Source organism: Hemiscyllium ocellatum, chromosome 43, assembly GCF_020745735.1.
Source record: "Hemiscyllium ocellatum isolate sHemOce1 chromosome 43, sHemOce1.pat.X.cur, whole genome shotgun sequence".
In the NCBI taxonomy this organism is placed as follows: Eukaryota; Metazoa; Chordata; class Chondrichthyes; order Orectolobiformes; family Hemiscylliidae; genus Hemiscyllium; species Hemiscyllium ocellatum.
The window spans coordinates 11,825,213-11,849,239 of NC_083443.1; the positions used below are offsets into that span (position 1 = coordinate 11,825,213).

Sequence of the window (24,027 nt, forward strand, 5' to 3'; positions counted from 1 at the left end):
CTTCTAATCAATCCTGGCCAGCTCCTCCCTCATGCCCTTGTATATACTTTTACTCTGTTATAATACTGTTACACCTGATTCCAGCTTCTCCCCTCAAACTGCAGGGTGCATTCTGTCATATTATGGTCACTTCTGCCAATGGGTTCCTTAGTTTAAGCTCCCCAGTCAAGTCTGCCTCACGCATCACCAAATTCACAATTGCCTGTTCCTTAGCCGGTTCTACCAAAACAAATCTTATAGACATTCCACTAATTCCTTTTCTTGGGGTCTGCTATCAACTTGATTTTCTTTGTGCACCTCATATTGAAGACCCCATGATTATTGTAATAGTCTGTCTTGCTTGCCTTTTCTTTCTCCTGATTTATTTTCTGCCCCACATCCTGACTACTGCCAGCAGCCCTGTCAGTAATTCTCATCAGTTCTTTTTGCCTTTTGGTTCCACAACTTCACCCACACAGATTCTACGCCTTGCACTTCTTGCTATCTATGTAATTTCATTTCTTACTAGCATGGCAACCTGTCCCATCTGTCCTTTAGATCCCAGTCTTGATCCCCTTCCAGACATGGCTCTATGCAACCTGCAACATCATACCTACCAATTTCAACCTGTACTATAAGCTAATTTACTTTGTTTTGTATACTGCATACATTTGAGTACAGCACCCTTAGTCCTGATTTGTCTGCCCACCTTCTTAACTGTTGTGCCTGAAATTAGATTCTTGAGTCTTTCTCATGCTCCCTCTTATTGTGTGTCTTGGATACGTTAATAACCTCTGCTGAGCAACTCCCAACCACCCCCCACAAATCCTTCCCACATGCCCCCCCCCCAAAAACAACAATTTAGTTTAAAGCCCTATCCACAACCTCAGTAATGTGATTTGCCAGGACTGCACCAGTGGAGCCTGTCTCATCAGAACAGTTTCTTACTTTCACAGTAATGGTGCCTCATGAATTCGAACCTGTTTCTCCAGTCTTTGAGTCATGTGTCTATGTCTTTAATCTTGTTGGCCCTCTGCCAATTAGCTCATAGCTCAGGTTGTAATCCAGAGATTATTACCTTTCTGGTTCTGCTTTCTAATTTAACCCTTAGTAATTATATTCCCTCAGAACGTTGTTTCTATTTCTAGCCATATTGTTAGTACCTGCATGGATCATATCATACCCCTCTCACTTCAAGTTCCTTTGAAGCCCAGATGAAATATCCTGAACCCTAGTACGAAGTAGGCACCACAACCTTTGGGATTCTTGATCCTGGTCAAAGAGACCAGTCTATATTTCCCTGTCTACAATATTTCTCTTTACTCACCCAATCTTGAATGGCTCCCTGTACAGTCCCCGCTGTCTACCACAAAGGGAGCAAGAATCTCAAACCTGTTCGAGGGCTGAGGCTGGATCCCTCAACCTGCTTCTCTCATAGTCACATCCTTCTGTCCCTAATTATCGGTAAAATTCAAGGGAATTAATCTAAGGGATGTGATTATTCTGAAACAGAGACCCCTCCCCATCACATATGACTTTAGTTCTTCAACTCTGAGCTGGAATTCCTCAAGCAAACCAGCACTTGTAGTCATTGCGAACCACCTGCTCCCACGTCATGCAGGCACAAAATATTGTCCCCAACCCTACAACTGTTTAATGTACTTAGTTTTTAAAAATCAAATTAAGAACTTCCTACTGGTCTGTAGGTTTGTAACCTGTAAATATTTTCCCTATTTAACTTCAGTCTGAAAGTAACCAATAATAGATGGTCAAATTAGTAGCTGTTACCAACCACTTAAGGTTTTCCTCTGATGTCAATCTTTCCTTTGTGCTGGGACCCCAATCCTGGGCTTCAATTTATCTGTAAAAAGATCTTAGAAACTGTGATCCAGAAAAGCACCAAACAAGCATTGCTTTCTTACTGTGCTGAATTCCCATGCAGTTGTTGTGGTTCTGTTCGCCAAGCTGGAAGTTTTTGTTGCAAACGTTTCGTCCCCTGGCTAGGCGACATCATCAGTGCTTTGGAGCCTCCTGCAAAGCGCTTCTTTGATGTTTCTTCTGGTATTTATAGTGGCCTGTCCTTGCCGCTTCCGGTTGTCAGTTTCAGCTGTCCGCTGTAGTGGTTGGTATATTGGGTCCAGGTCGATGTGTTTGTTGATGGAGTTTGTGGATGAATGCCATGCCTCTAGGAATTCCCTGGCTGTTTTCTGTCTGGTTTGCCCTATGATAGTAGTGTTGTCCCAGTCGAATTCATGTTGCTTGTTGTCTACGTGTGTGGCTACTAGGGATAGCTGGTCGTGTCGTTTCGTGGCTAGTTGATGTTCATGTATGCGGATTGTTAGCTGTCTTCCTGTTTGTCCTATATAGTGTTTTGTGCAGTCCTTGCATGGTATTTTGTATACTACATTAGTTTTGCATACATGAACATCAACTAGCCACGAAACGACACGACCAGCTATCCCTAGTAGCCACACACGCAGACAACAAGCAACATGAATTCGACTGGGACAACACTACTATCATAGGGCAAGCCAGACAGAAAACAGCCAGGGAATTCCTAGAGGCATGGCATTCATCCACAAACTCCATCAACAAACACATCGACCTGGACCCAATATACCAACCACTACAACGGACAGCTGAAACTGACAGCCAGAAGCGGCAAGGACAGACCACTATAAATACCGGAAGAAACATCAAAGAAGCGCTTTGCAGGAGGCTCCAAAGCACTGATGATGTCGCCTAGCCAGGGGACGAAACGTTTGCAACAAAAACTTCCAGCTCGGCGAACAGAACCACAACAACGAGCACCCGAGCTACAAATCTTCGCACAAACTTCCCATGCAGTCTCCAAATTCCCTGCATTATGTACTCACTTGGACCATGCCTTACTCTGGATGGAATCTCTCCTTCCTGACCATGACAGCATACTAGTCCTAGAGGTGTTGAAGAAGCTCCATATTAATACTATGATCATCAGCCTTTGGTGATTTAGCCATGGAGACAAGAATGTACTTTGTCCTATCTACCAGATGTTTTTAATGGTTTGCATTTGTCTGAAATTTGACTCAAGCAGCTGCTGTTCATCGGAGCAAATCGATTTGCGAGGAAAACTACAGTGGAGTCAGTAAAACAATGTATGAAACCATGTGTAAAATAACAAAGGAATAAGATTTTTGAAGTAGCAGTTATAAGTGATTGTGAGGTTTGAACATGGGTGGTGTTGGTATTTGGGGTTGTTGTGCTATTGGCTGAGGCATAATCCAACTCTGAGAATAGAGTTGAGATGGTGATGCTTTAGAAGAAAAGAGGTTGTGTTGGGACAAGAGAGCAACGACTAAGTAATAAGTAAACCCACTTGTGTTTAGAAACATTATTGTTATTTCAAGAAAACTCTTTCTCTCAGTATATCATTTTGTATCATTTTAAAATGCCCTCCCTCCCCGATAATGGAAAGGCATTCCTATAATTATCATACAAATTCACTTGCATTGCTTCAGTGTGATTTTAATCTGAAGCAGAGTTACAAAGCCAGATAGAGTCATAGAGATGTACTGCACAGAAACAGACCTGTCAGTCCAACTCGTCCATGCTGACCAGAGTCAAGTCCTCCATTTGCCAGCATTTGGCCTATATCCAAACCTCCTAATTGCCTTTTAAATGTTGTAATTGTACCTGCCGCCATCATTTCCTCTGGCAACTCATTCCGTAAGATATAGAAGCAGAAATTAGGCCATTCAGCCCATTGAGTCTGCTCCTGCATTCAATCATGGCTGATAAGTTTCTCAAACCTATTCTCCCCGTAATCCTTGATCCCCTTGATGCTGGAGAGCCTATCTATCTCAGTCTTAAATATACTCAGTGATCTGGCCTCCACAGCCTTCTGTGGCAATGAATTCCATTGATTCACCCGTCTCTGGCTGAAGAAGTCTCTCTATATCTCAGTTCTAAAAGGTCTTCCCTCTACTCTGTGCCCTCGAGTCCTAGTCTCTCCTACTAATAGAAATATCTTCCCAACATCTACTGTGTCCAGGCCATTCAGTATTCTGGGAGTTTCAATTAGATCCCACCTCAATCTTCTAAACTCCATAGAGTGTAAAGCCAGAGTCCTTGAGTGTTGCTCATATGTTATTCCTGGGACCATTCTTGTGAACCTCATCTCAACATGCTCCAGGGCCAGTACATCCTTCTTGAGATATGGGGCTAACACTGCACACAATTCTCCAAATGTGGTCTGACCAGAGCCTTATAGAGCCTCAGAAGTGCATTCCTGCTTTTATATTCAAGTCTTCTCAAAATAAATTTCATCATTGCATTTGCCTTCCTAACTACTAACTCAACCTGCAAGTTTACCATAAAAGAATCTTGGACTGGAACTCCCAAGTGTCTTCGTGCTTCAGACTTCTGAATTTTTTCTCCATTTAGAAAATAATCCATGCCTGTCAGAGTGCATGACCTCACACTTGCCCACGTTGTACTCCATCTGCCACTTCTTTGCCCATTCTCCTAACCCATTCTCCAAATCCTTCTGTAGCCTCCCTGCCTCCTCAGTGCTGCTGTCCCTTTACCTATCTTTTGTATCGTCTGCAAGCTTAGCCAGAATGCCCTTAGTTCCTTCATCTAGATTGTTAATGTATAAAGTGAAACGTGGTCCCAACACTGAGTCTTGAGGAACACCACTTGTTGCCATTCTGAGAATGACCCTTTTATCCCCACTCTCTGCTTTCTGCCAGACAGCCCAGCTTCTATCTATTCAGCTTGCCTTTAATACGATGGGCCCTTATCTTACTCAGTGGCATCTTGTGTGGTACCTTGTCAAAGGCCTTTTTGAAGTCCAGGTAAATACATCCATCAGCTATCCTTTATCTAACCTGCTAGTTACTTCCTCCATATACACACCACCTCTGTGTGAAAGAGTTGCTCCTTGGGTTCCTTTTTAAATCTTGTCCCTCTCATCCTAAACCTATGCCCTCTAGTTCTAGACTCCTCCACCCCAGGAAAAAGGCCTTGTTTATTTATCCTATCCATAATTTTATAAACCTCATGATTTTATAAACCTCTAAGGTCACCCCTCAGCTTCCAATGCTCGAGGGAAAACAGGCCCAGTCTCTCCCTATAGCTCAACCCCTCCAACCCTGGCAACATCCTTGTGAAACCTTTCTGAGCCCTTTCAAGTTTCACGATATCCTTCCTTTATGGTCCAGAAGCAATGCTGAGTTCTGTGCCTCTCAAAATGGGAGTTTTATTCTGGTGAGATAATTGCAATGGTGTGTATGATTCATTTGTACTTGTGCACTTCCTAGGATAAGACGGAGCACAACACCAGCAACAGTGGTATTTCTCTGATACATTAGTAAAACTGGTTGACTGCTTCTACTGGACTTCTACTGAGGCTGTCCCCAAAAGAATCTATAGTTTATGGGCAGTTAAAAATAAGTGTTGGTAAGCAGCCAAAAAGATAAGATAATTCTCTGATTAAATTTCTGATCGTGTGCTTGACTAACCATTTGTGAACTAGCAGGACAAGCTGTAATAGTAATAAAAGATTACTTGTACATTGTTAACACTGTGCTTCTGCTTGTTGAACAGGGATCTTAGTGCTTGCCAAATGATTGGGTTCAATGACTTTACTGAGCTGATATCATTAGTCCAGCTGTATATACTTGTCAGAGGTTTAATTAAAATGAGTTATCAACGGTTCAACCAAGTTACTCTGAGGGAAATGCAATTTATTATTGCAGTTTATATGTCATGCTAAAATTAATAGCTGTTTGTAGAAATTGTGTCGGCATAAAGCTTAGTATCTAACCCTGTATGAGCATTTGTTTGACTTAGTTAACTTGTTACTGAGTCACCATAATTTCACAGCCCACACCTCCAATTAAGTTTTCTTTTTGAAAAATAAGATGCTGTTTCCCATTTCAAATCAGTTTAAAACTTTGTTTTATTATTGTTGATTTCTCAATTTTACAGCACTTATTATATGTAACTGGTTTGAAAATATAATTCCTCAGTCTTGAGAGACCAGCATGAATGTTTTGTGCAAGTGATAGGTTGATGCTGTGAACTTGGGCATCACCTTGTACCGAACAGTATTTCTGTGTAAGCTTTTTATAACAACGTGAGACTTCCTTTCTTTCTTTGTTTTACACAATTCTATCTGGAGATGAAGCATATTTATGACAGGTAAGGTACTATGTCTGACATTAAGTTTAAGACCATAAGACATAGAAGCAGAAAATAGCCCATTCAGCCCATCGAGTCTGCTCCGCAGTTCAGTCGTGGTTGATAAGTTTCTCAACCCCATTCTCCACTTTCTCCCTGTAACCCTTGATCAGCCTGACAATCAAGAACCTATCTATCTCTGTCTTAAACATACTCAATGTTCTGGCCTCCACAGCTTTCTGTGGCAGAATTCCAGATTCACCACTTTCTGGCTAAAGACATTTCTCCTCATCTCTGTTCTAAAAGGTCTTCCCTTTACTCTAAGACTCTGCCCTCTGGTCCTGGTCTCTCCTACCGTGGAAACATCTTCCCAATGGCTATTCAGTATTCTGTAAGTTCTAATTAGACCTCCTCCCCCCCCCCCCCATCCTTCTAAACTCCATCGAGTGTAAACCCAGAGTCCTCAAACATTCCTTCTACAGTAAGCTTTTCATTCTTAGGACCATTCTCATGAACTTCCTCTGAACACGATCCAGGGCCAGTGCATCCTTCCTGAGATATGGGGCCCAACACTGCGCACAATACTTCAAATGTGGTCTGAGTCAGGAGCCATCTCCAAGGAGGATGCTAGAAAAACTGAATGACCTGAAGGTAGATGTAGTCCATCTCCTGGACCAGATGGACTACACCCCAGAGTTCTAAAGGAGATATAGTGGAGGCATTAATGGTGAACTTTCAGGAATTGCTAGAGTCAGAGAGGTTATGTAGAAGACTGGAAAATCACTACCATGGCACCCGCATTTAAAAAATGAGTAACCTGTCAAAATCCTCCTGTAGCCTCCCTGCCTCCTCAATGCTACCTGTCCATCTATCTTTGTATTGTCTGCAAACTTAGTCAGAATGCCCTCAGTTCCGTCATCTAGATCATTAATGTATAAAGTGAAAAGTTGTAGTCCCAAAACTGACCCTTGTGGAACACCACTTGCACTGGCTGCCATCTGAGAAAGACCCTTTTATCCCCACCATCTGCTTTCTGCCAAATAGCCAGTCTTCTGTCTGTGTCAGCACTTTGTCTGTAATATTATGGGCCCTCATCTGGCTCAGCAGCCTCCTGTGTGGCACCTTGTCAAAGGCCTTCTTGAGGTCAGGTAAATAACATCTATTGCCTCTCCTTGATCGAACCTGCTTGTTACTTCTTCAAAGAATTCTAGCAGATTTGTCAGGCATGACCTCCCATGCTGACTTTGCCCTATTTTACCATACATTTTGAAGTATTCAGAAATTTTGTCTTTTACAATGGACACCAAAATCTTAACCATGACTGAGGTTAGGCTAATCAATCTGTAATTTTGTCTTTTGCTTTACTCCCTTTTTAAACAGGAGTGCCATTTTAATGATTTTCCTGTTCCCTGGGACCCACTCTGACTAGCAATTCCTGAAAGATCACCACTATATCTCCTTTACAGCTCTTTAGTAATCCATCTCGTCCAGGTAATTTATCCACCTTCAGCCATTGAGGTTTTCTCTCCTTGGTGATGGCCGATTCTTCTGAATTTTTGGGATATTACTCATTTCTTCCACCATGAGGACTGATGCAAAGTAATTATTCAGTTCCTCAACCATTTCCTTGTTCCCCACTAGTATTTCTCCAGAGTCATTTTCCAGCAGTCCAATGTCCACTTTTGCCCTTGATATGTCTAAAGAAATTCTTACAGTCTTCCTTTATATTACTGCATAGCTTACCCCCACGCTTAAACTTCTTCCTCCTTATTTCTTTTTTTTTGTTGCCCTCAGTTGATTTTTATAAGCTTCCCAATCCTCTAGTTTCCCACTGCCCTTCACCACATTATATGTTTTCTCTTTTGCTTTTATGTTATCCCTGACTTTCCTAGTCAGCCATGGTTGCCTCATCTTTCCTGTACCATGTTTCTTTTCCCTTAGGATGAATTTTTGCTGTATCTCCTGAATCACTCCCAGAAACTCCAGCCAATGCGTTTAAGTGAGCTAATATTGTGCCATGCAGAAGTAGGCCATTGAACCCATTAAGTCCACTCTGCCATTCATTGAATCATGACTGATCTCAAAATCCTCAATTCCACTTACTGACGTATCCCCATAATCCTTAATTTCCTTAATACTTAGAATTCTGTGTATCTCTGCCATGAACGTACTTAACTGTCCAGCCTCTACAGTCCTCTACAGTAAGGAATTCCACAGATTCACTGCCCTCTGAGAGAAAGATTTCCTCATCATCTCTGTCTTAAATGGGCAATGCCATCTGGTCCTATGCACGAACTCAACAGGAATCGACCTCTCTGCATCTGTCCTGTCAAGCCCCCTAAGAACCTTGTGTGTTTCAATGATGCCTTGTCTTATTCTCCTAAACTCCAATGAGCAAAGGGCCAATCTACTACCCACCTCCTCATAAGAAAATATCTTCATATGTTGTGAACCTTCTCTGGACTGTTTCCAATGTGCCAGTTATCATCGATGTGGGGACCAACTGTGTATTCCAAATGTGGTCTCAAGTACATTCTAGAGTTTTAGCAAGACTGCCCTACGTTTATATTCTATTCTTTTGGAAATAAAGGCCAATATTCTATTTGTCTTCTCTATTACCTGCTGAACTTGAAATCTTGCTTTTTGTAATTCATTCACTTTTCATGTTGACGCTTTGTATCTTAAGTTCAATTCCATTTTTCAATAATGAAAACAAGAATTTCACGGGACAAGTGCCAAGTTACATCATCAAAATTTAGATTAAAAGCTTCTTGACAATTTATGGCTGTTTAAATTACTGGAAAAAGTTAAATGCAGTTTCTTTTTGTCATTGATTTAGTACATTTCTGCTTAAATATCAGCTTGGAAGAAATTTGATTTTGTAGTCCTGAAAAGCATTATCTGTCACCCAGGCATTTGCCTGACTATTAGGTCAATTCAGGAGTATACCTAGCATTCTGAGCATCTTTCCGGTGTGTCAGTTGAGTACAGAAGATTCATCATCCTCCTGTGTGATGATAAATAATTCACTCTGTATTTACTTTATAAAACTTAAATTTAAACATGGTAAGAGTCTGCTTTTGCAAGCCAAAATTTGGATAAATATGCACAAATTCCCTGAGGTAAATGCAAATTGTAACCGTATATTCAGAACACTGTTGTTTTGTAAACAAACAAAATGTAAACCAGATGATCTAATCAAGACAATGGTGCCTGATTTTCTTTTGTATATGAAAGCATTGCTCAATGCAAAGCCATCTCTTGCATTAAAAAAGTTTTGTTCAGGACAGTTTGCATTGTGAAACATTAATTCATTTCACTAATGTGTGAGGGTCCTAACACGTCACTGTCATAATTTTGTAATTTCTGGGTCACAGTTTAATCATTATGATCACTTGACCAATTCTTCGCACTTCAATGAATCACTTCACCAATTTACTGCCACACAGAGAATGCATGGAAACACACCCTTTGGTCCAACTCATCCGCACCGACCAGATATTCCAATGTGACATCGTCCCATTTGCCAGCATTTGGCCCATACCTTCTAAACCCTTCCTATTAATATACCCATCTATGTGCCTTTTAAATGTTGTTGTATTGTACTCTCCTTCACCACTTCCTCTGGCAGCTTGTTCCATCACCTTCAGCATGACAAAGTTACTCCTCAGGTCCTTATTAAATCTTTTCCCTCTCACCTTAAACTGTCCTCTAGTTTTGGACACTCCCTACCCGAGGAAAAAGACCTTGGCTATTCACCCTATCCATGCACCTTGTGATTTTTTATAAATCTCTTATCAGGCCATCCCTCAGTCTCCAACATTGGGCGGCATGGTGACACAGTGATTAGCACTGCTGTCTCACAGCGCCAGAGACTCGGGTTCAATTCCTGCCTCCCGTCTGTGTGGAGTTTGCACATTCTCCCTGTGTCTGCGTGCATTTCCTCCGGGTGCTCCAGTTTCCTCCCACAGTCCAAAAATGTACAGGTTAGGTGAATTGTCCATGCTAAATTGCCCGTAGTGTTAGGTGAAGGGGTAAATGTAGGGGAATGGGTCTGGGTGGGTTGCTTTTCAGAGGGTTGGTATGGACTTGTTGGGCCAAAGGGCGTGTTTCCACACTGATAGTAATCTAATCATTTCAGAGCCCCAGGCAATTCAATATCTCCAATTCAGCTCAAACCACCATCCTGATAACATCCTTGTAAATCTTTTCTGCACCCTGTCAAGTTTAACAATGGAAGGCAACCAGAATTGTATGTGGTATTGAAAAGGTGTATTACAAAGGTGACCTCACCAATGTCCTATATACCCACAACATAACATCCTAACTCCTATACTCAGTGTTCGGACCAATGAAGGTAAGCATGCCAAACACGTTCCACCCTGTCTACCTGCAACTCCACTTTTAAGGAACTATGTCAAAGCCTCTTCGTTCAGCCACCTTCCACATGGCTCTACCATTAAGTATATATGTCCTACCTTGGTTTGCCTTAAATGCAACCCCTCACGTTTATTTAAATTAAACTCCATCTGCCACTCCTCGGCCAATTGGCCCATCTGATCAAGCTCTCATTGCACTCTGGTGTGATCAATTTCACTGTCCACTGCGCCACCAATTTTGGTGTCATCTGCAAACTACTAACCATGCCTCCTATATTCAAATCATTTATATAAATGACAAAAAGCAGTGTACCCAGCACTGATCCTTGTGACACACAACTGGGCTTCCACTTTGATAGTGATCGGGAACTAGTAGGACTTAAATCTAATGACAAAGCTGAGAGTTTGGGTTGAGTCTGGCCTCTGACATCAGTACATTTTACACTTATCAGTAAAATGTTGCTTCTCTTCATAGTTCTGGTAAGTAATATATCTTTGATCTATACTGGTGACATCTTTCGAAATAAACCCATCATATCTTGAGAATCCTTTGCTCTTAGCCACAAGCTTGTGCAAGTTTACAAATAAATAGACCTAATCTTGATGTAGTTCAAGTTTTAACATTAACGGTTCAATGGAATTTTTCAACATAGTTAGAAGTTAAAACTAAAATCCCAGTATGCTAGTTGAATGCGAAATAGTAAAAAAAAGCTTATTAAAAGGAATTTACTAACATGAGAAATGGTCATGGTGTAGTCCAGGAAGCAGATCAAAACTTCAATCAAGCCTTGAAGCTTAAAATAAATGAATCATTTTTGATAGGTGAACCGGATGGAATATATGGCTGTCCCTAGTTGGTCCAGATTCATTATAGTATTAATAAAAATTTTATTCAAACTTTCTGTAATGTCTTTCATTTACTGCATGTCCAGGCAGTCTAGTCTGCACTCACAGGAGATTCAAGCTAAATTCTTTAACATGCATGATAGCGCATTAATTTAACATATAGATTTTAAACATAGCTTTAACATATTGAAACATCCCAAGGCATTTAACAGAAGCCATAATAAAGCAAGTATGACACCAAGCCACAGATGATGATGATATATCAAATGAACAAAGCTTGGTCAAAGAGCTAGGTTTTAAGATTGGCGGAGAGGAAAGGTTTAGAAAGGGAATTATGTGACGTGGTTTCGGGATGATGTTGCCAGAGGGGCCGAGACTAATTCTTTGTGGGTATGTATTCAGATCTCATCATGGGATTTTTATTCATTTTCATTTGGAATTTTAATTAATTTAATACATCTAGAATACAAATCATAATCTGTTATGTCCATGACCAATATCATAAATTGTTGTACAAATTCATCAGGTTTATTCACATCCTTTAGGGAAGGAAATCTGCCACCTGAAATTGTTATTTAGTTTCTTTCCATAGTTGCTTCGTGACTCAGTGAATTCATTCAGCATTTTGTTTTTTTCTTATCACATATTTAAAGCATCCACTGTATTTTGATTTTGAATTGCTGTTTTAAAGTTTTATCCTGTTGCCATCGCCGAAGTAGAGATGGATCGAGCCACTTAACCCCAGTACTATAACAGATTTCAAATGCCATTTCAGAGGTAATTGAAGATGGGTTTAAATATTGGCTTTGCCTACAATACCCATGTCTCATGAAATAACTAAATGTGTAGAAAGCCTAGAATTTTCTTAATCCCCGCTTATGACTGAGATCTCTCCAGGAAGTAATCATTTTAAAATGATTCTGTTATAACAATCAAAGGAAGTATTTAGTTCATGATTAGCCTTATCCTGCCTCCCAAAACTACACATGTGCAATTTATAAACTTCATGCAGTAGTTTCAAATCTTCAGGAAATGGTGTTTTTACCTTTTCTGTTGAAAAATTGTATTTTATTGCTACGTGTAAACTTTTACATTGTGTTGATGCACGTATTATCCCAAATCTCAGAAGTTATGATAATGGTGTTAGTTCCAGCTGCTGACACCAATCTGTTGCAATCAGAACACAGGAAGACCCAATGCACATTTAATTTTTTAAATCCTTCTGACATACTGACAATTTTATGTAGCTTTTTTAACAGACAAATTTGAATAAAATTCAGTAAATATTCCTTAAATAATGTTGAGCCCATGAGATTTAAGCCTTTTAAACTCAGAAGAAAAGTATGCCCAGTCAATTTTCATAATTTCATATTGTAGAGTTTTAAATAAATCATAAGACCAGACTTTAGATGGAAGTAGTGTTCGTATACCTAGACTGATTTTACAAAAGGGCAGTTACAGTTTTAGCTAGATGAGAAGTTTTGATTCTGTTGAAGTATTTGAAGAATGGCGATCCAGAAATAAAATCATCAGTATCGAGTTTAAAAGCAGGACTCAGCAATTGAGTTCCATTATTTGTCATTATATAAATGATTTGGATGCGAGCATAAGAGATACAGTTAGTAAGTTTGCAGATGACACCAAAATTGGAGGTGTAGTGGACTGCAAAGAGGGTTACCTCAGATTACAGCAGAATCTTGACAAGATGGGCCAACAGGCAGAGAGGTGGCACGTGGAGTTTAATTCAGATAAATGCGAGATACTGCATTTCGGGAAAACAAATCTTAACAGGACTTATGCACTTAATGGTAAGGTCCTAGGGAGTATTGCTGAACAAATAGACCTTGGAGTGCAAGTTCATAGCTCCTTGAAAGTGGAGTCGCAGGATCTGAGCTACAGGGAGAGGCTGAACAAGCTGGGACTGTTTTCCCTGGAGCGTGGGAGGCTAAGGAGTGACCTTATAGAAGTTTACAAAATTATGAGAGGCATGCATAGAATAAATAGGCAAAGTCTTTTCCCTGGGGTCGGAGAGTCCAGAACTAGAGGGCATAGGTTTAGGGTGAGAGGGGAAAGATATAAAAAGAGGCCTAAGGGGCAAATGTTTCAAGCACGGTGGTGCGGGTATGGAATGAGCTGCCAAAGGGAGTGGTAGAGGCTGATACAATTGCAACATTTAAGAGGCATTTGGATGGGTATATGACTAGGAAGGGTTTGGAGGGATATGGGCCAGGTGCTGGCAGGTGGGACTAGATGGGTTGTGATATCTGGTTGGCATGGACGGGTTGGACCAAAGGGTCTGTTTCCATGCTGTACATCTCAATGACTCTATCTACCAAGTGAGATGGCTCGGCTATCCAGAAATATTGTACAGGTAGTTCTCAGATAATGCGCATTCCACCAGTGTGATTTGCTCATAATGTCGTTCATAATGCGCCAATGTCAGGGTCTGTCTTTATGCCATTCTGCACATGTGCCGATGTCAGCTTCCACCAGAGCAGCTTTCTGTGAGAGGTACTGTACAGAAAGCGGCTTTCTGAAAGAGATAAATTGAGCAGTTTCCTGTGAAAGGTGCACTACCATCAATGTTTTTGAAAAGAGTAGAGGGGCATGGTGACAAGAATGTTAGCAAGAAGCGTGCTGGTGATAAAACCGAGGGTGGTGAATGCAAAAGAAAGGCTATAACACTGGAAGAAAAGACAAATATTGTAATATATTTTGAGCGTAAGAAGAGAATATATCATGTAGCTCGCTTAACAGAAATATCTATCTTATGCACCATGATGATCATCTGTCCCTGCATTAACAATATTTTTTAAATGTACTGTCTTAAGTTTGCTTTTCTTTCATAGATATGATTTATACCTTAATTCAGGCTGTGCTCTACTTTGTGTTAGATGTTTGGGTGATTTTTGAGGAATCGTGAGTGGCATTGTTTTTACTGGTCTGCCCCTAGCATCACTTTTCCCGAAGGCCCCATTATTTATATTAAGCTATTTTCTATTAAGTGAGGTATCGCGGGAGCATAACAATGGCATTCTGGGAGAACTACCTGTATGTAAAGAAGGTCTGTAGAAGTAAAGATATTAATTTCATTGTAGATGTTCCTGCTTGTCCTTATTAGTATATAATATTACAAAAGTTGCTTTGAGTACTTTCAAAATCTAATTATTGATGTCTTAAATATTCTTAAACAGAAGAATAATGAGCTAATATTCAGAATTAGGAGAAAGGTTAATGCATTGGAAGTAATGGAACTATTTTTTCCATTCTTACCACTCAGTTCTCCTACATATTTGTTCTCTGTATGACATAGGCAGCATTTGTTGCCTATTCCAAATTACTGTGAGTGCTTTAAGAGTTAGCTGCAGAATGCAGAACTGCATCATATAAACCAGATTAGAAGAGGAGTTTCCAGTTTGGGTTTTTAAAAAAACATATTTACCAACTTTCATGATAATTTTCTTCTGTTGACAATGCAGTTTCTCAACTTGCCAAGAATTTGCCCCATGTCTTCAATCATTGTTGTCAGTGGCTTATTTAGTTTATTAATATAATATAGGATAGTACAACATCAACCTGTGTAGTTTACTGTTGTCGATCATGGTTTTTTGTGAGCTGCCCTCAACTTACAACCTCAAGATATTATACTAGTAGTGACAAACATGTAACTTGCAATACTTGAAACTAGGATATAAGTGGTGCCGTTACATGAAATGCAAGTGGCATTGATAAGAAAAAAGCATCCATTTATTTAGCACCACATATGGAGGGAAATATTCTTATACATCATGATGACATAGGAACAATGAAGACTTTTTTAAGCTACCTTCTTAACAGAAGGATAAACATGGCATAGCATGAGGGTAGGTGTAAATATATGTATAATCTGTGCCTGCTGTGTATAATCCATGTTTAATCTTCATAGTATTCCCTTATGACCATTTTCATGCTTTCTTTTTAAAAGGTCAGAATCCAGATAGCATGCTTATGGGAACAGGCATGAAGACCAATGGTGCTACAGTAGCACCCGAAGATGCAGAGCCAAGACTTAATTGTTACTGCTCTGGTCACTGTGCAACTGAAGAAGCAAACAATACATGCAAGTGAGTGTTGCACTGTTCATCAAATGTGACAGAAAGGTGTACTGATGTAAAGATGCAGTATGAATCAGTGATAAAGATGTATTTGTCAAGTGTATTAACATTCTACACAAACTTTGCACCTTTTAGACTTTTATTCTTTTGCTTTATATTGCTGTCAAGACAAGACAGAATGAAATTAAAGCATTGCAGTCCATCAGCTCGACCTGCAGTGCTTCCACATTTAAAAGTGTTAGAATGTCTTCCCTCTTGCTGAAAGAATAATAAAACATTGTAGTATATCAGTCTAGCAAAGACAGTGGAGCAATGATGCTTTTATCTCAAAGGTACAGTCATGACAGTTGCATAGTTTAATGATTTGTGTAACTCTGGTTTGTGGTTCCTTGGCACATCTTTCCTGAACTGAAAATGTCCTCTTACCTCAGAAGATAACATCAATAAGTGTTTTTTTATTGTTTCTGCTGGGACTTGCCAATCTTAGATTAGATTAGATTAGATTCCCTAAGTTATGGAAGAGTAACCCACCCAAACCCATTCCCCTACCCTATTGTACCCATGCCAAAGCACCTAATACAATGGGCAATTTAGCATGGCCAATTCACTTGATCTGTACATCTTTAGATTGTGGGAGGAAACCGGAGCACCCAAAGAAAACCCATGTAAACACGGGGAGAATGTGTAAACTCCACACACACACACACACACACAGTCACCTGAGGTGGGAATTGAACATGGGTCCCTGGCGCTGTGAAGCAGCAGTGCTAACCACTGAGTCACTGTGCCACCCCATGGCCTTTTTATGGGGCAGGTATTTCATTATTATGTGATAATGTTGTCTTGTGGCAGTGAATTTAATTTTACTAATGCAAGATGGCATCTGATATTTTTAACTTTAAGTATCAGCCAATCTAGTTTATATCCTTCACTCTTGCTTGCGCTTCTGTTTTGGCATAGTTTAGGATTGCCGATAGTTTCAGTCAGTGTTCCAAGAATAGCAAACTCGCCATTGTCTGTATTCGAGCAGAGGCTTGGGTATACATGTAAAATTAATTCCAGAACTCCCACTTTCCATTAAACTTCATGATGTGAATACTCTGTCCTCATTCTGGCCATCTTTCATTTGACTATTGGAGCAGAACTTTCACTGCTAGGCCTGTAAAATCTGTAGTTATCTCAATAAGTTGTCTTTCTTGCTATGTCTGTCATCACTTTTGAAATCTTCCTCAAAATATTTCTGTTTAATCATATCTTGAGCTACTCTTCCTATTTTATTGCTTGATATCCATTCTGTGATTGGACAGTTACTATATTGAAGGTACTATTTAAATGAAAGGTTTTGTTGAGTTTGACAGTTATAAGACTGGTGTATCTTTGCTTGCTAAAATTCACCATATGTTAATGATTAAAATCATCACTACTCCTGTGTATTATGCTATGGGTGGTATGGGATTTGTCTGATTTTTCGTTTACCTGTAGCTGTTGAGTATGTCGCAAGGAGTCAAACTGTAAATTTTCCCCACGATCACTGTGAAGTAATGTCACGTTAACAAGCAATTGACTGAGGCTGTTTATGTGATTAGCTAACATCCCAATTGCCTAATTTTAACAACAAAGGAGAGTGATGAGTATGATTGACAATTTGAATAATGAAATGTGTCTTACCCACTGAGTATCTTTAAAGGTGAATATATTTATGGTTGAAATAAATGTCTTACTTTTTGGTTCAAAAATACTTGAGGAAAATTCACAAGTTCGGATTGGAACAGTTAGGTAGTTGCTTTTGGCCAGCATGCGTGCGACAAGCCAAAAGGCATTTTCTGCGCTATTGAACTCTATTACTTGGCTTGAATGTAATTTTTGTATTACATACAAGGATGGGAACATGGAAAAGCCTTTACCTGACAAGTATAGTATCATTTCTTCATTAGATTGCATTCTTTGCATGCTATGAGTTTTATGCCCTAGGCAACCAACTATGCTGATCAAAAATGAGCTCAGTAGTACTTTACTAGGGTTCCTTGCACATGTTTTCTTCCTTGTCATAGAACTTGTAACAGTAAACATTCTCCTTTCTTGTACTTTAAACTTTAAACTGCTTTCTAGCTCTCTTGCTGTCATTATCTCAAACTGCTTGATTAATATCATGCATAAAGTAATAATTTTCTTTTAATAATTCAGAACAAATGGAAATTGTTTTGCCATTATTGAAGAAGATGAAAATGGAGAAATTACACTTGGCTCTGGCTGCATGAGATTAGAAGGAGCAGATTTCCAGTGCAAGGTAAAATTAATATTGTAAAGTTAGGATTTTCAGCTCTCTTGATGCATTATACTATGGATTAACCATGTATTTTAACATTGAATATCATGAACTGCCATACTGTTTTTGTTCATGTGATTTGGCCATTGCTGAGAAGACCAGTAGTTTTTTGTAAACCCAGTTGACCTTGAAAAAGTGTTAATGAACTGCCTTCTTGAATCATTCCAGAAAATGTTTAAAGGAAGGGGTTCCAAGATTGCAATACAGCAATTGTCAAGGAAAAATTATAGATTTCTAATTCAGGGTCATTGTGTAACTTGGAATGGAAACTTGTGTTCCTATATACCTGCTGGCTTTGAGACAACACAAGCCAGGCAGCATCAGGAGGTGGAGAAGTCAGTGTTCCAGGTGTAACCCTTCTTCAGGACCGTGGGGTGGGGGGGGGGGGGGGGTGGTTGGGGGGAACGGTGTAAGGGGAGCTGCAGATATGAGTGGGTTAGGGCTTTTTGGGGGAGACGGGCGGAGTGGTGAGGTAGCAATAGGTGAACACAGGTAGAGGACACGACCTGGTTGGTAGCTGGAAGGAAGGATCGGCCAGAGGAATAGAAGGGAGGGAGAGGGGGTGGGAAGGGAGACTATTTGAAATTGGAAAAATCAACGTTGAGCCCTCGAGGCTATAGGCTCCCAGGCTGAAGGTGAGGTATGGTTCCTCCAGTTCATGTTCTGATTCACTGTGACAATGGAGGAGGCCAAGGATGATCATATCAGAAAGGGAATGGGATGGGGAATTAAATGGGCGGTAACTGGGAGGTCAGGTTGGCCCCTGCGGGCCTGGCTGAGGTACTCGGCAAAACATGCCCTGAGTTTACATTTGGTCTCACCAATGTAGGGAAGTCCTGGAGCACCAGATACAGTAAGCTAGGTTGGGGGAGAGGCAGGTGAACCTCTCTCTCACCAGGAACAACTGTTGGGGGCCATGGACAAAGGTGAGTTGGGGATAATGTGCTGGCAGATTTTGCATCCTTTACGGTTGCAGGAGGAAGTACCGGGATTTGGGGTGGTTGGTGGGGAGAGTAACACAAACCAAGGATCAAGAAGGGAACAATGTTTGCGGAAGGCAGAGAGGGGTGGTGAGGGGAAGATGTTTTTGGTGGTGGGATCTAGTTGGAGTTGGCAGAAATGTTTAAGGATGGTTGGATGCGGAGACTGGTGGGATGGTAGGTGAGGACAAGGGGATCCCTGTCTTTATTACATTTGGAAGCAGGGGGTTTAGAGAAGTGGAACAAGGAATGGGGAAGGTGAGCTGAAGGCTATGTGGATGACAGAGGAAGAGAAAGCATGTTTTTCAAAATAGGTAAACATCTGGGATGCTTGAGAATGGAATGTCTCCTCATCCGAGCAGATGTGATGGTGATAGAGGAATTGGGTAAACAGGATGGAGTTCTTGCAGGATACTGCATGGGAGGAGGTATAGTCCATGTAGTTATGGGAATCTGGATTTATAGCAAAGGTCTTTCTGTTTATTGTCACCAGAAATGGAAACAAAGAGGTCAAGAAAGGGGAGGGAGCTGTCCAAGATAGACCAAGTGAATTTAAGAGCTGGGTGAAGTTGTGGGCAAAGTCAGTGCTCCAGTTCAGCCTGGTGGAAGAGTTGGAACACAGTGCATATGCAGTTACTGAACAGGGACTGTTCGGCATAGCCGACAAAGAAGCAGGCATAGCTTACAGCCCATCTGAGTGCCCATGGCCACCCCCTGGATTTGGAGGAAATGGGAAGAGTTGAAGGAAAAGTTAAGGATGAGGACTAGTTCTGTGAGATGGAGGAGGGTTGTTGGTAGAGTGGGACTGGATGGGTCAGTTAGAGAGGAAGAAGCTGAAGATCATCCTTATGGACGTGAAAAAAAGACTGCATGTCCATAGTGAAGATAAAGCGCTGGTTAGTGGTTTGTGTCACAGGTGTAGTTGGGAAGTGTCTGAACCAAGGGAGAGGATCAAGTTGAGATAGGATGAAACAAGTGGGGTAGGAGCATGCGGAGACGATGAGTCAGTCGAGGTAGTTGGAGTTTTGGCTCTCGGGGAGCAGGTAGAACTGGGCACTGTGGGGCTGTGGTACTATGAGGTTGAAGGCAGTGGAGCGGAGATATCGGATGTAAAGAGATCCCAGACAGTGAGTGTGATTTTGGCGTGATGGGCCAAGTTGGGGTCGTGGTGAAGAGAGAGGTAGGACATGGTGTCGGAGAATGGTGTTCAAACTGTGCGATGTAGAGGTCTGTCCTCCAGACTGACACCACCCCACCTTTGTCAGCGGGTTTGATGGTGAACTTGGGATTGGTGGAGAGAGAATGGAACGTTGCACATTCGGAAGGGTTGAGATTGGAGTGTGAGAGGGAGGGTTCAGAAATTGAGGTAGCGAATGTCACGACGGCAGTCAGCAATAAAGAGGTCTAGGGCCGGTACGAGACTGGAGGGGGGTGTCCAAGTAGAAGAGGAAGGTTGGAGGTGGGAAAAGGTGTCTGAGGAAGGTGGTTGGGAGTTTTTGTCAAAAACGAGAGCACAGGCAGAGGTTGCAGAGGAAGAGCTCCATGTTGTGGCAGGTACAAATTCGTTGAGGTTGGTCATTTCGAGATGGGGAGGGATGGTGAGTATGTGGCAAGGCTCAGGGCTTGGGTTAAATGCATGAAGCATTAGAAATAGAATTAATGAATTAATGATGCAAATAGAAACAAAAGGGTACAATTTGGAAGCGATTACTGAGACATGGTTACAAGGAGACCAGGTCTGGGAATTGAATGTCCAAGTGTACTCAGTATTTCTGAAAGATAGACTGAAAAGAAAAGGAGGTGGTGTAGCTCTACTGGTAACTCTGCTGGGGGAGTCATGGACATTCAGCCTCAGGTGACCGTCCTCCAAGGCAGACTTTGGTATACGCAGCAACTCAGAATTGCCGAGCAGAGGCTGATAGTCAAATTCGGTACCCATGAGGATGGCCTCAACCAGGATCTTGAGTTCATGTCACACTACAGGTGACCCCACTGCACTATACTTTTCTCTCTCTCACACACTCACGCAAGCATGCATATACACACACACACTTACACACAATCACACTCACACAGATCCTGTTGCATATACGTGCTGTGTCTCTCAGGCACTCATGCACCCCCTCTCGGGATATTCTCTACCATACTTGTGCACCCACACGCACTCTCCCTCTCTCCCTCACGCACATCTCACAAACATATAAGTCCATGGGGTGAATTTGTATTTGCAGATTTGTATTTGCAGATGCATTCTATTTTGTTCAAAAAAGCACACAATTTGTAGGCAGTTAGTCCATGTGACATTTTATCAATTCCTACTTTGGCAGTAGAACCAGTCTAACTTAAAGTTGGGATACAGACTTTAACCTCTCACCTTTAATGCATTATCTGAGCTGAGATGTCACTTTTTTTTTAAATGCTGATAAAACCTTAAGTTGTCTTGGGACTGTGACTTGAAAGAATTTCTGGGATCTACATATTAATTAGTTGAAACCTGCATCCCCATTCTAAGTGATTAAAGACTTAACAGCAATTTAGGTTTGTTCAATACATGGCATCAATTGCATAACACTTTGATCCTTTACTATAAATTCTGTGTCCTATGATCCTGCCCCACTAGCTATTGATGAGGGGCAGCGTCCAAAAGCTTGTACTTTCAAATAAACCTATTAGACTATAATCTGGTGTTGTGTGATTTTTTAAAACTCTGCTGGTAAAGGAAGAGATCAGTGTTGAAATGTAAAATGACATAAACATGGAGATCAACATGTGGAATCAGTCTGGGTAGAAATAAGAAATAGCAAGGGGAAGAAGTCCTTGGTAGGAATAATTTATAGGTCCCCAGTGGAGCAGAATATAACAGGAAGTATTAGAGACTTGCAAGAATGGTATGGCAATAATCATGGGTGATTTTAACATGTAGATAGATTGGAAGAATCAAATTGGCAAGGGTAGCTTGGAGGCATAGTTCATTCAACGTATTAGAGATTGTTTCTTTTAAGATTGTTGCAGAACTAGTCATGAAGCAGGATTTAGTATTATGTATTGAGGAGACATTAATTGATGACATCGTATCTTAAGAATCCTCTAGGGTGTAGTGACCATAGAATGATAGAATTCAAAACTCAGTTTCGGGGTGAGAAAGTGGAATCCCACACTAGTGGTCTGGAATTAAACAAAATTATATCGACATGAGGACAGATTTGGCCTGAGTAGATTGGGTAAGAAGGCTAAAAAATAAGACCCTAGATGAGCCAGGGCAGTTGTTTAATGAACTATTCAATTCATCACCACAACTAAAATATATCCCAGTGAGGAAGAAAAGTGATAAGGGGAGTAAAAACATGCATGGCTAATCAAGGAGGTCAAGGACAATATAAAGTTACAAACTAAAGTATGCCATGTTGCAAAGGCCAGTGGCAGGCTTGATGATTGGAAAACTTTCCAACATAAACAAAGAGATACTAAAAGATTAATAAAAAGAACTAAGGTAAATTAAGAAAGAAAGCAAGCACAAAATATCAAAAAGGTATATAAAAGGGAAAAGAGTCACTCAGGTGAATGTTGGTCCCTTGGAAGATGAAACCGGAGAGTTAATAGTGGGAAACACTGAAATGGCAGAGACACTAAATCAATATTTTGCCTCAGTTTTCAAGGTGGAGGATACCATTCCTATTGGAATAGGCAAGTCAGAGGCAATAGAAAGGGTAGAAAGTAGAACAATCAACATTGATAGGGAAAAGGCACTCAGCAAACTATTAGAGTTAAGGGCAGACAAGTCCCCTGGGCCAAATGGCCTATACCCTAGGGTGTTAAAGGAAGTGGCAGTCAAGGTAGTGGATCCGTTGGTTACAATATTACAAAATTCCCTGGACATGCGAAATGTTCCAGTGGATTGGAAAACTGATAATGTAAAACCCTAGTTAAAAAGGGGAGAGCGGCAATCTGTGGGAAATGACAGACCAATTAGTTTAGCATCTGTTGTTGGCAAAGTATTAGCGTCAGTTATCATGGAAGCAATATCAGGGCATTTGAGAAGTCAAAACCCTATCCGTCAGAATCAGCATGGTTTTATGAAGGGCAAATCATGTTTGACTAATTTGCTAGAATTTACAGATGTAACAAGCAAAGTTGATAAGGGGTTCCTGCAGATGTAATATATCTACTTAAGGACTTGTACAGGGATAGAAGGCTCTATAAATTTGTAGATGACACAAAAATAGGTGGGATGGTAAATTGCTATGAGGGAAGTAAGAGCCTTACAAATGGATATACATAGCTTAGGACAGTTGGCCAAAATGTGGCAGATGGAGTTTAATGTGGATAATTGTGAGGTCATGCATTTTGATTAGAAAAATGGAAAGGCGATCTATTATCTAAATGGGGAGAGACTTTGGGTGCTACGGTACAGAGGATCTGAGTGTCCTCGTTCATGAGTCACAGAAAACTAGCATGCAGTGTATAGTGGATAATAAGGAAAGCGAATGGAATGTTGGCTTTTATAGATAAAGGAATAGAATATAAAGTAAGGAAGTGCAACTGTACAAGGCATTAGTGAGACTGCACCTGGAGTATTGTGCGCAATTTTGTTCCCCTTATTTGAGGAAAGATGTAGTGGCATTGGAGGCAATTCAGAGAAGGTTCACTAGATTGATCCTAGAGATTAGGGGTTTGTTGTATGAAGAGAAAGAGAACAGTTTATACATTTACTCTTTGGATTTGAGAAGAATGATGGGAAATCAAATTGAAGTACTCGATGATAAAACATATATATATGGAACGCATGTTTCCTCTTATGGGACATTCTAGGATGAGAGGTTATAGTCTTAGGATAAGGGGTAGCAAATTCAAAACAGAGTTAAGGAGAAACTATGTCTCCCAAAGGGTTGTGAATCTATGGAATTTGCTACTCCAAAGTGCAGAGGATGATGGGACAGTGAGTAAATTTAAGAAGAAGTTAGACATTTTTAATTGTTAATGGATTAAAGAGTTATGGGGAGAAGGCAGGAAAATGGGGGTGAGGAGCATATCAGTCATGATTGAATTGCGGAGCAGACTCAGTGGGTCAAATGGCCTAATTCTGCACCTGTATATGATTAACTTATGAACTTGCACGGCCAGCATTTCCTATACCATACTTATGTAGTTTGGTGGTGAACTGCTGTCTTGAACCTCTGTATTTGATGTGATGTAGCTACATCCACAATGTTATTAGGAAGGTGATTCCAGGATTTTGATCAATAAAGTGTTTGTGTTCC

The 24,027-nt window shown here is 40.7% G+C and overlaps 1 protein-coding gene across 3 annotated transcripts in view; it reads left to right on the forward strand.

The window, feature by feature from the left end:
- Positions 1 to 24,027, forward strand: part of bmpr1aa (bone morphogenetic protein receptor, type IAa) — a 281,777-nt gene that overhangs the window by 216,451 nt on the left and 41,299 nt on the right. For all 3 annotated transcript variants that reach the window (XM_060854179.1, XM_060854180.1, XM_060854181.1), the window contains 2 exons: positions 15,334 to 15,472; positions 17,648 to 17,750. In XM_060854179.1, coding sequence (XP_060710162.1) covers positions 15,334 to 15,472; positions 17,648 to 17,750 — 242 coding nt within the window. The remainder of the gene's footprint in view (positions 1 to 15,333; positions 15,473 to 17,647; positions 17,751 to 24,027) is intronic.